At 33.6% G+C, this 11421-nt stretch overlaps 1 protein-coding gene across 8 annotated transcripts; it reads right to left on the bottom strand.

Moving 5' to 3' along the window:
- Positions 1-3323: 3323 nt before the first annotated feature.
- On the bottom strand, positions 3324-10489 carry LOC112715403 (nuclear pore complex protein NUP88). Of its 8 annotated transcripts, none has more exons than XM_025767166.3 (11): positions 10163-10489; positions 9186-9382; positions 8421-8873; positions 8169-8320; positions 7470-7592; positions 6512-6656; positions 5922-5983; positions 5482-5698; positions 4440-5348; positions 3972-4221; positions 3324-3787 (listed from the first exon to the last, which is right to left on the bottom strand). In XM_025767166.3, exons 3-11 carry the CDS (start codon positions 8706-8708, stop codon positions 3504-3506), a joined length of 2430 nt encoding a protein of 809 aa, XP_025622951.1. In that variant the 5' UTR covers positions 8709-8873; positions 9186-9382; positions 10163-10489; the 3' UTR covers positions 3324-3503. The 8 variants fall into 8 exon arrangements, with proteins under 8 accessions (XP_025622951.1, XP_025622954.1, XP_072060824.1 ...); XM_025767169.3 differs by having other exon boundaries at positions 8421-8783; positions 10163-10487; XM_072204723.1 differs by having other exon boundaries at positions 8421-8783; positions 9186-9446; positions 10163-10453.
- Positions 10490-11421: the final 932 nt, after the last annotated feature.

The raw sequence follows: 11421 nt of genomic DNA, 5'->3' as shown, positions 1-11421 counted from the left end.
TAGAGTAGCGTGAAGAGAGAATAAGAAAAGGGTGGCGGCGCTGTGATGGCTCGCGCGGCTTCTGCTTCTGGTTTCATTCTTCTTCTGCTTCTGCTTTTATTATGTTGTTGATTTCTGATTATTGTTGCTTCTGATTGCTTCTGCTTCTGGTTGATTACATTGTTTTATTGTTGTTGTTGTTGTTTTGCTCTTCTCCTATTTCTATTATGTTATTAATTTCTGATTATTGTTACATAGCGTTATTTATGTGAGTGAGTCATCTTGGAACCAATATAATATAGGTATTATAGTTACATTTTACTTTAGTTACAACATTTATCAACCAAAAATTTAGTTTTTTTTATACTTTATGATTTTACTGTCTTAAAAATGTAATGATTCAAGACAATATATTATAATTCTTTCCAAAAATTTAGTTTTTTTTATACTTTATGATTTTACTGTCTTAAAAATGTAATGATTCAAGACAATATATTATAATTCTTTTCTTGATTGATATATTTTTATCATAATTATTTTATCCTCAAATTTATTTATTTCTCTCATTATTTTTTATTTACAAATGTCCCTCTAAAATTAATTATAATTCACTTTCAAGTTATACAAGATTTTGAATGTTATATACAATGAAAAAATAAAATACTTTAGGTAACAACAAAAAAATGTGGTAAATTAACATATAGTCAAATTTTTTAAAATTAATTTTAAGTGTTTTATATGCTTATTATTGTATCTTATTTTCTAATTTTAAGTTGCTAACTAATTCTATTATAGGCCATACAATACAAAAAAATTGTGTTTAATTAATGAAATTCTTTTATTATTTTTTCATATTTTATTATTTTATTTATGTAATTTATGAAGCTTTTTTATTTTATATCATATTGTTGATAATTAATTTTTATCATGACGTAAGCTGTATTTTAATATATTTTTTTGGTAAAAAGTAAAAACTATATTTTAATATTATTCTTAAAAAAATGGTGGTTTTCATTTCTAAGAGGCGGGCTTAGTTTATTTCATTTGGTGTATCAATGTAAGATGTGTAATTATAGTTGTAAAAACCGGACCGAATCGATCGGTTCGATCGAAAAATCGATAAATCGGACTCTATACTGGTCCGATCCAAGGTTAGGACCATTTAAGATAGAGAATCGGAACGAACCGGTTAAACCCGTAACGAACCAGTTAAAACCGGTCAAATCTGGTGAAAATCGAACCGGACCAAACCGTTCAATCCCAACTGAAGGCGAAGCTACGATGCAACTGGTTCTGCAAGTCCACCATGCTCTCCATAGACTCCAGCGTGCCAAGTGTCAAAGCTGTGTAGTTTTTGAAAGATTTGCCAAAATGGCTGTTCTAAGGTTCCAACCGCTGACTCCAGGGTTGCAAGAAAGGTAATCTAACCACCAAGCTACATTGCTTCTTACTAATATATATCCAAATTATAATACATATAGCAATTTTGTATTTACTTATATTCAATTAATTTTAATTTTAAAGTCACTAATTTTTAAATCAATTATATTTTATTTAACTATAAATTTTATTAAAAATATATATATTAAAAAGATAAAAAAATTATTAATCATAATTTATTTTTTCTTTTCATGATTATATGATATCTATTAATATTATTTTTTCAATAAATACTTATAGTATACAATAATAGGTAAAGACTCACATGTAGTTGTCTTCATATGAAGTTGATGGTTGAAAATCATTAGATGATATTTAGTTAAACTTGTCAAATTATCTAACTGTTTTTAAATATCAACTTCACATGAAAATTAACTGTATGTAAGTTTTTACTTATAATAATATAATAATATAATAAATATAAATTAATTAATAAAGTATTAAGATTTGAAAATGATAATTATTTTTATAGAAATAAAATAAAAGTACTTATAATAAAGAAAAATAATTAAATTTTACATAATTATTTAATTATACCGGGTTAACCGGTTCGACCAGTGACCCACCAGTTGAACCAATAACTCAGTGACCTAATAACCTTACCGGTTCGATTACCGATTCGATTCTGACAACTATACTGCAATTATGTTTTGCATGTGCCTAATAAAAAAAATTAAGAATAATGGTGTATATATTAAGGTAATTTTAGTGTGACCTAATTATATTAACTTGTAGAAGTGACTTGGTTTAGCATTTTTTGTGCATCACACGGATCATGCCGTGAACTTCTATAATTAAAAATAGAACTAATAAAACTCAACCTACTTTTATTAGAGAGTACAGACCATACAACTAGCCCGACAATAAATTCTTCAGTAGATCGAAACCAAGAAGTCAAGAACAGAGAAAAATGCTCTACAGTATCTTTCCTAAATAATATAAATCCAAACAATTATAAAATTGGATAAAGTATATTTTTATATTTAAAATTTGATAAAAGTTTTAAAACACCCATAAATTTTATTGTTTCAATTTTGTATAGAGACTGTGAAGTCCAGTTTAAAAAAGAGAAGAGAGTAGTTATGCAACAGGGCAACAGAGTTGTGGTCCAAAGTTAGCTAGAGTTGATTATGAGGGTTTGTTACTTTGTTGATTTGGTTAGGAGTTAGCTAGAGTTGATTATCAGGATTTATTGAGTTAGTTAGGAGCTGTAATATAAATAAGTAACCTGGGGTTAGTTGTACAGTGAGCCTTAGTAGTCTATAGTTCAATTCTACAAGTGTGGATTTAATATACTCTCTTTCTCGTCGTTTTCTCTTAAATTTTCTCTCTTAAACTTTTTGATTCATCTTTTCATAATTCTATTATTTTGTCCCAAAACTTTTTGATTTGCATCAAATATACCTTTGACAACTAATTTTTTAAAAAAATTTTAAGATCAATTCAACAATTTCACAAGAACAACCTTTAACACAATCAATTTTTCATGCATTATTGTTGGATTAATTCTAAACTTTTTGAAAACTTAGAAACAAAAAATTAAGAATATTTTTAAAATTTTAAACTATAAAGACAAAATATTTTACCCTATAAAATTTAATTAAATTGCCCGCCTGTCATTTTTTAAGAATGCTTCAGCAGAGGCAAGTTGAAGAGATAAACTCCAATACCAGTTTCCCATGTCCATTGTCCAGGACTTGAAATTCGAAACCACTGGTTAAGTGAAAAACACAGCACTTCAACCAACCGTTGGTTCATAATGATGATTTGATCAGCGATACCCATTTGCAGCACATATTTTAAACAAATGTTTTTGCCATTGGTGACCAGCCAAAATGAATTTGACAAGCTTTTAATGGATGCTCCATTTCAAAAAGGAATAAATACTAAAAAGTACCCTAACATTACTTCTCTAATGCTTTCCATATTGAAGGGGAATCAGGTAAATCATACAAATATTTTGCAACTACTTTCCTTTTGACATTGGCAAATGAAGTTACTTCATAAGTTACACGTAGCCACAGTACAGGAGCTTAACTAAGAACCACACTGTCCAATGATAGAAGGTAAAATACAGGACGGTTTTAAAGCAAAGGCAGGCTTGGTTCTCTGCTGCTTTTTTCTTTGTTTTTCAGAGTAGACTCAACAAGCTTAACTTTCTTTGAATTTTCAGTATTTACGAGAGTGAGTTTTTCAAGGGATGATTTGAGCATAGACATCTGGTCCTCCCCAGCACCAACTTTCTTCCCTGCTATTCTTTGTTGTTGGCGACTAGCATTAGTGGATGCTTGCATGTGTCTTCTTAGCCTTTCATTTAGCGCATCAACGGAAGAATGCAAGGCATCCAACTCAACTTCTCTGAAGTGGTCTGGCAAGAATAAAGGTATGAGTATGATTCAGTATCTCAAAATACTCAGCAGATATATAGACATATAAACAGTAGATAATGCAGGGAGGGAGATGTATAGGTTAGGGGAAAAAAGAGATTCATCACATAAGATCAAGCACAAGGTCGTGGGCAAAACATATGATAATTATATTAGAACATTTACCAAGCTCAGACTTAAATTGTCGCTCCGCTCTAGACAGTGGTTTTTTGTGGGCACAAGGTAAGTTCCTTAATCGCTGCAAACGCTCTTCCAAGGAATTGTGCATCTGTGTTACACGTTCTATCCTTTTCTGTAACATAGACTCTTTCTCCTCAACTTTTATGAGTTTCTGCTGTGCATCGCCCAAACGAGACTGTTGATCATTAATGATTTTCTTCAACTGAGGTGCATGATGTTTGAGCTCCAGATACACCTACTAGGACAGAAAACGAAAGCATAGCTGTATTTAAGATTGAACTCCATATAGTTAATTATGTAAACTACAATCAACATTCTGTAAATATACTACAAACTCAAGGCCTATGACAGCAACTTAATGGGCCCAGTCTAATCAAATAAGGTAAATACAAGGTATTCATGAAACAAAGGTAAACATGCAAAGATCATATTGGGAAAAATTGGTAGTTCTACCTTATGTGCATACTCCACATAAGTTTCATGAAACAGCTTGAAATACTGATGTAATGTAGATCTGCCTTCAATTGAATCAGCTGCAACAGAACGCAAAGATGGAGCTGCCTGAGGAACAAGTACCTCCTTGGGCCCACCAAGTAGTTCTTTGCTAATTATAGTTGGTTTGTCTCTCTCTTTTGATTCTCCTTCCGCTTGAATTGACGGCTTCTCTGCATCAATGCTTATTGGAAGCAAGAGGTTCCAAGTTTTCATCTCTAGGACAACACATTCTTGAGAAAGAGTGACAGCCACTATCCACGAATATCCAAATGAATCGGACAATGATAGGAAACCAGAGAGTGAAGGCTCTGACGTACAACCACTCTGGCATGTATTAAGAACAGGATGCACAGAAGGCGTTCTCATTGTATCATCCTTCCCATTTGATTGACTCGTGAATGGAAGAAAATGCAATACTATTGAATCAATCCCTCCATCATGAAGGGAATATATTCTTTCTGGCATAAGAGTATCACTGAACAAAGAAATACTGTAAGCACTTTCTGCTCTACGTGGCAGTGCCAAATCTACAATAGCCAGTCTCAGCAGAGGGGGTGGATTGCCCAACCAGGCATTGTGATCAAGTCTATCATGACAGTCAACGGCAGTTGCTTCACAAATCATAGCAAGGCCAAGAATTTGGTCACAGGAATCAACACGGAGACGAGGTGGACTACCAACAGTCCAGAGAGGTTGGACCTCATCAGCTAGAGCATCTATCTGTAATTGTCCACCACTCCAGGAGGTAACTAAAATAGAGTCTTTGCTGACTAAATTGTATAGAAAACTGACTGCACGACCTTCACATTCAACACTACGACCAAATGAATCCTCATTTCGACCCTGACCTACTCTTCTCAGAGGTCCCTAGAAAATCAAAATACAGAAAAGGCTAATCATATCGTTTAAAGACCAAAACTGATGGACCATAGTGTCAAAGGCAATTTACTATTTATTGATAATACAACCTTTAATGTTGTATCGTAGAATATATGTTTACCTGCAAGACAAGTGATGCATCAAATATAGCATAAGCATTAGCTCTCAGCAAAGAATGGTTGTCTCCTTCTGTCTCTTGGTTCAGCAATTCAGGAAAGGTTGCTTCTAACCAGGAGATTGCCAATTTTGAATTACTAGCCGCTAAAGAGTTGGCTGATTTCAGGCCAAATGTATGTGCATCATTGTATATTTCTAATAAGGACTCACATTTGAAGTGGCTGTTGATAAACAGAGAAAACAATCACTTATGTAGCAGTAACATCAATGAGTAGCATATAAACAATTTCAAGAAAATAAATACACCTAATGTAGACTCGATGAGAATTACAAATGGATAATACATTGAGGCAGAATACTTTGTTAAATGATCCAGGACATACAGTTAATATTTGCAGAGCAAATAAAGAAATCACAGACAAATAATCATGAGCAGTAAAATACCTTCCAAATGGAACAACAGGGCAAAGGACAAAGATAGCTCCATCACTGAATAAAATAAAAACCTGTTCAACACCACAAAACAAAACAAAACAAAACAAAACAAAACAAAAAATTACTATAAATTGAAGAAAGAAAAAATCATTAACATAATATAGTATAATATAATAAAAGAAATCGAGTAAATACAACTAGTGAGAAACGAAGTCATTAAATAATAAAATGTATTACAAGCATACCTATAAGTAAGTATCCACGTATGTGTTAAGTAATCATCAAAGTTAAAAATCTACATATAATTGTGTACTTGCAAGCACGTATCACAAAACTTAAGGCCGAGCAACCATAATGTAACTATGTAAGTGCAGTATAAAACAATTACCAACACTAAACAATTTTATATAAGAAAATTAACTTTCTTAATATGGCACCCAAATGATCACTAACACAAGGCAATAATCTCTAGGAAAATTAAATAACCATGAATAACAAATCATAAAACTAAAATAAATCACACACCTTGCTGCATGGATATTGAAGTTTAAAATATGATACAAGATTATTTTGAAAAATTAAATATCAGCAGAACTTACACTGAACCTGTCCCATAAATGGTCACCCCCAAAAGAAAAATCTACTGGGCACACTGATGAGGCATTCCTTGATCTACCAGGCTCCACAGGTTGCAGATAATATTCTTGCTCTGGCAGCAAAGGATCCACAGCCAGATTGAAAAGCCTAAAGACAAAAGTTTACAAGTAGAGAGAACTGTGAGAACAAAAGGTCTCGGTTAAAATTATTCTTCAATAAAGAATTTGAAAGCCCTAAAAAGAATAATTTACAATTAAAGGGAAACGTGACAAGAAAATGACTGCATTAAGAATATTTTTTTAATAAATAATGATATATTCATATATACCAATTGAAAAGCATCTATATGAAGATTTGTTGTTATGTCATACTTCATGGATGGATGTGGGGGGAAAAGCAAAAAGAAAAAAAAAATAGAAGAGAGGAAAGTTAGAAATGATATGATACATTTGAATACCGAGTAACGTAAAGGCAACAGAATCATTAGCAGCCAAAAAATACAAAATAAAAAAAAAATTATTGCTTGGATGCAAATCTCTTCATGGAGGGGAGAAATTAAGAGATTATATCAGCTGGGCTTGTTTTTCCTTTATAGGATTTGAATTAACCTATACTAAAGGTTTGGAAGACCTCCACTTTATCCATCAGACAATAAATATTATCATATATTTAGAAACTTAAAATAATAATGTAGGGAAAAAGATCGAGTCATATATTACAATATCAAATATCAGCATATTATTTCTGAAGTTTGGTCATTATAAATACAACAATATGATACCATAACAGTTTAATTATATGCAACAAAAAAAAAGTACCCTTAAATCATAAGGGTAAATTTTATTACACAGCCACTAGACCAACTAGCACATAGCAAACAATGTCCTACACCAATATATGTATCAATAACCTAGAAAGACCATGTGTGTGTGTAAAGAGAAGAAGACGAACAAAACTTACCGGAAAACTGAGTCAGAAGAAAGGATTCCCAAATGAGTATCACTGTAAGGGTGCCATATCGCTTGTAATACACGAATATCGTTGCTGCCGCTGGAATAAGTTTCTGGACCAACTGCAATGGTCCTGCAGTAACATATCCCATAACAGTAAAAAACAAAAAAAAAAACAAACAAAAAAAAGTAAAATGTAAACTCCGAATTTCAACATCAGAATACTTGGAAAAGTTCGTACTAATATCTACCCTCGCATAATCTTAAGCTCATTGGTCTAACAGTAATACACCTCATTTTATCAATGTATAGAAAAACTCACATATAATACTCTGCCTATGTGGAGCATGATGCAAAATTTTTGTCAAAGCCAGTTCCAAGCCCAGCCCACCACGAACTTAAAATTTTGTCAAATTCTATGTCATGAATCAAAGATGGAATCAATGTATAGAAAAACTCTTAAGACTGGCCAAATCCAAAATAATTCATTTCCGTGATAATCGATAACTACCCTTCCTTCTACTTGTGCAATATACATCAAAACTAGACTAGAAGATTAGTTGGAGATCATGTTTTCCTCTTATTTCTAGTGTGTGATTAAATCGGTAAACCGCAAATACTAAAGAAACAAACACCAAAAACACAATTCACCAGAAAAACCTTAAAACGCTGCTAAGGGAGCAAGCACATATGTGATTCACATTGTTACCTGCATATCAAATTGACGTCTTTCTTGGAAGCACGTCCATAGAGATACATAACAGAGAGTCTATAAAAACCGAAAAGTAGCATCGCAGTTCCATTTCTGTTGATAGAGATCCTCTCAACATCAAAGCTGAGCTCCACGTCAGTTTGCAATACCTATTCAAAAACTCACCGCCATTTTTGAATTAACTCAAATAATTTATAATTAACAACTTGCAATGAAAAACCCTAGAGTAAAGCAAAAGCGAGGGAGCACCTTCGAGGGGGAAGAGGCGAGAACGGAGGTAGGGTCGGGGTCGCCGAGGCGGAGAGAGAGGCGGTGGAGAGTGTTGGCATGGTAGTCCCAGAAATAGAGGCGGGAGGCTCCGTCCCATGCGAGAAGGTTCCTGGAGGAAGCGGGGGATGTTGTGGCGGCGCATGAGGTGGAGAAGAGAGGGTGTTTGGGGAGTGGGACCCATTCGAGTTCATCTGTGGGAGTAAGAGTAAGAGGAGAGCGTTTTGGTTGAGGACTTGGATCCGATGATGGATCGAGAGTGATCCTCATGGCGCCTTTACGTTTGAACTCTCCACACTCACTCGTACACGATCACTGCCACTTTCTTCTCTTTCTGGCAAGGTTCTGAAAAGCGGACCAGTCATCAAACCGTTCAAGTCACTAGTTCACTAGTTTACTGGTCCAACCGGTTCAACCGTGGTCTAACCAAAAAAACTGTTTTATAATAAAATAATAAATAAATTATAAATAAATACTCTAAAACATAGTTATAGTGTAACATAAATTTTAATGTCTTCCAAATATAAAGTACTACATCAACCAAAATCTAATTTAACATTTGATTTCATAATTATTAACAATATCATTCAATATATCACTATTGACCAAAAACAAAATTCATTGAATTAAACAAATCAATAACAAATATTCAATCATCTACTCATAGCCAAGCTCAGCATCATAGCATGATAAATCAGCAACAGCCAATAATGTAACCAGAAATTTCCAATCTCAAGGGCAAGATACCAAATTATCATTGAACCAGAAGGCAAAGCACTCTTGTTGTTAATGTTGTTGTTATTGATTTCATCCAATCTTGATCTCATCCATGAAAAGGGCCAATGAAGGGTGACAAGCCTCAGCAAGCTCCTAAGGCTTGCCATTCTTGGGGCTGCCAACATTCCTCTTTGAGGTAACATGTCATTTTCACTCCCTATAAGCAACTGGACATAAGAAACATTCTCCACCTTCAAGTTTCAGTTTGGCATATCCCATCTATCTATCTATCTAATAACAAAATTTTCAGCCAAATTTTAACAAAGTTTCAGCACATTCTTAATAAAGAGTAACAAACTCTTCCAAATCTTTTTGATGTTAAGCATATTAGAAAAATAAATCCAACTTTCAGGAGCCAGTAACAAAATCATGAAATTTGAACAACATCAAATACAGACAAAAACCATAATCAGAAAAATCAATGTCTAATCTTATTATTTATAAACATATTCAAAAAGAGCGGACACTCACAAATTTAGCATGATTTTGAAGTAGAACAAGAATGAAGGCAGATGAAATCAGTGGTAACAAGATGGCAAGGCACGACAGAAACAGCAACAGAGGTAGCAGCACTGGCAGTTCAACAAGAAACTAAACAGAGACTAAACAGCACCAGACCACACTAACAGTAGCTCTCAAAGGATAAACCCAATCAAAAACATCATTACCAACAGCACAAGAGACTAAACAGAGCCAAGAATCAAGAACAATCACCATCCAGCAACAAACATTACAAAACAGAGCATAAACTAACCACACTAAACCAGCATAAAATCAGCAGTAGTTCAACAAAAATTTCAGAAATTAAAAAAAAACAGCAGCAGCACAAAATTTCAATAATGATTTGGATTCCAACTTTCCATTAATCCATTCACAGTTTCACATTCAGAAAACACTCAACAGAGCATAAAAGGAAGAACCGAAGAAGTGAAAGCAGTGCCACTAACCTTCGACGGAGAGACGGACGGCGAGCGGCGAGTGGCGAGCCGCGACACGACGGCGAGCTGCTCCAAGCCTCGAACAGAGAAGCCGGAGGATGGGGCCGACGTGCCGAGCTATAGCCTACAAGAGAGGGCTTGGGTTCGGGACAGGGGGAAAGAGGAAGTACGGACGGCGCCGACAACACGGACGGCGGCGGCACTGCGGTAGAACCGTTGAGGAGGAAGCTAGGGTTTTGGTTTGGTAACGTTGATTTTTGGGCTTCAGATGAGGGGTGAGACTCACGAATGGGAAAGGGAGAGGGGGGGGCTGACCGGGAGTGACATTTTTTATTTTTTTAAATTCCAAAACGGCGCCGTTTATACATAACAGGACGGTTTCTGGCCCGGTCCAACCGACCGGTTTCCATCCGGTTTAGCGGTTTTCAAACGGTTTTTAAATGGGCGGTTATAGACAGCAGACCAGACCTTTTTCTAGCCAGTTCCCGGTGGTTCGGTTTTTAGAACCATACTTTCTGGCTCGTCATCGGTTACCAAATATCGTTATATACTCAGTTTAGCTGGAATCTCAATTTAACTCTTACATTTTTTTGATATTACAGATTATAATCGATCTTACAAAATTTATATTAGGTCTGATAATTTTACAATTTAAATCTTATTATAATATTATATTTTACATACTTAATTTATTTTTTCAATTTCACATAAAATTTTAATTTTTTCTCCAGTAGAAAGAATTGCTTTATTACTTTTTTACTAATTACTTTTTTAATTTAATTTTTATACACAATTAATACCACTGCTAAACAAGTTTTATATAAATAATAAATTTATATTGTAAATAATAATTAATTTTTAAATTTATTATTTAATTATCTAAATACATAAATTTAATTAGATATGTCAATATATAAAAATTAAATTTTTTAATAAGATGGATTAGACAATTTTCCATCTTAGACACCACAAATTTACATACACAGTTCACATATTTAGAATGTATGGTTCAAGTATTACTTTGTTACTCAGATTCCATTTCCATGTGAATCAAATATACCTAAGGAGAATGTGAAAATTAAAATAATGGTATTTTAATTCCCTGGAATCAAACATGTTTGGGAATAGCTTTTCAAACTTTGAACCAAACATGAGAATATGATATTCCCATCTCAAAATTTCTAGAAATTATTTATAATTTTTCTAACCATACACACCCTTAAGGATTTTATCTACTATTTACTCATTACTAAAATTCGAACCCAAGT

This window comes from Arachis hypogaea, chromosome 10 (assembly GCF_003086295.3).
Source record: "Arachis hypogaea cultivar Tifrunner chromosome 10, arahy.Tifrunner.gnm2.J5K5, whole genome shotgun sequence".
NCBI classification, from domain to species: domain Eukaryota; kingdom Viridiplantae; phylum Streptophyta; class Magnoliopsida; order Fabales; family Fabaceae; genus Arachis; species Arachis hypogaea.
The sequence above is the reverse complement of the archived record's forward strand: the minus strand, read 5'-3'. Positions and strand labels throughout refer to the sequence as shown.

Coding starts and splice junctions, on each gene's coding strand:
- LOC112715403 (XM_025767166.3), bottom strand. CDS start 8,708: ATGAGGATCACTCTCGATCCATCATCGGATCCAAGTCCTCAACCAAAA. Junction 7,593..8,168: donor GACGTCAATTTGATATGCAG/GTAACAATGTGA, acceptor ATGTTACTGCAG/GACCATTGCAGTTGGTCCAG. Junction 5,349..5,481: donor ATGCATCACTTGTCTTGCAG/GTAAACATATAT, acceptor TTGATTTTCTAG/GGACCTCTGAGAAGAGTAGG.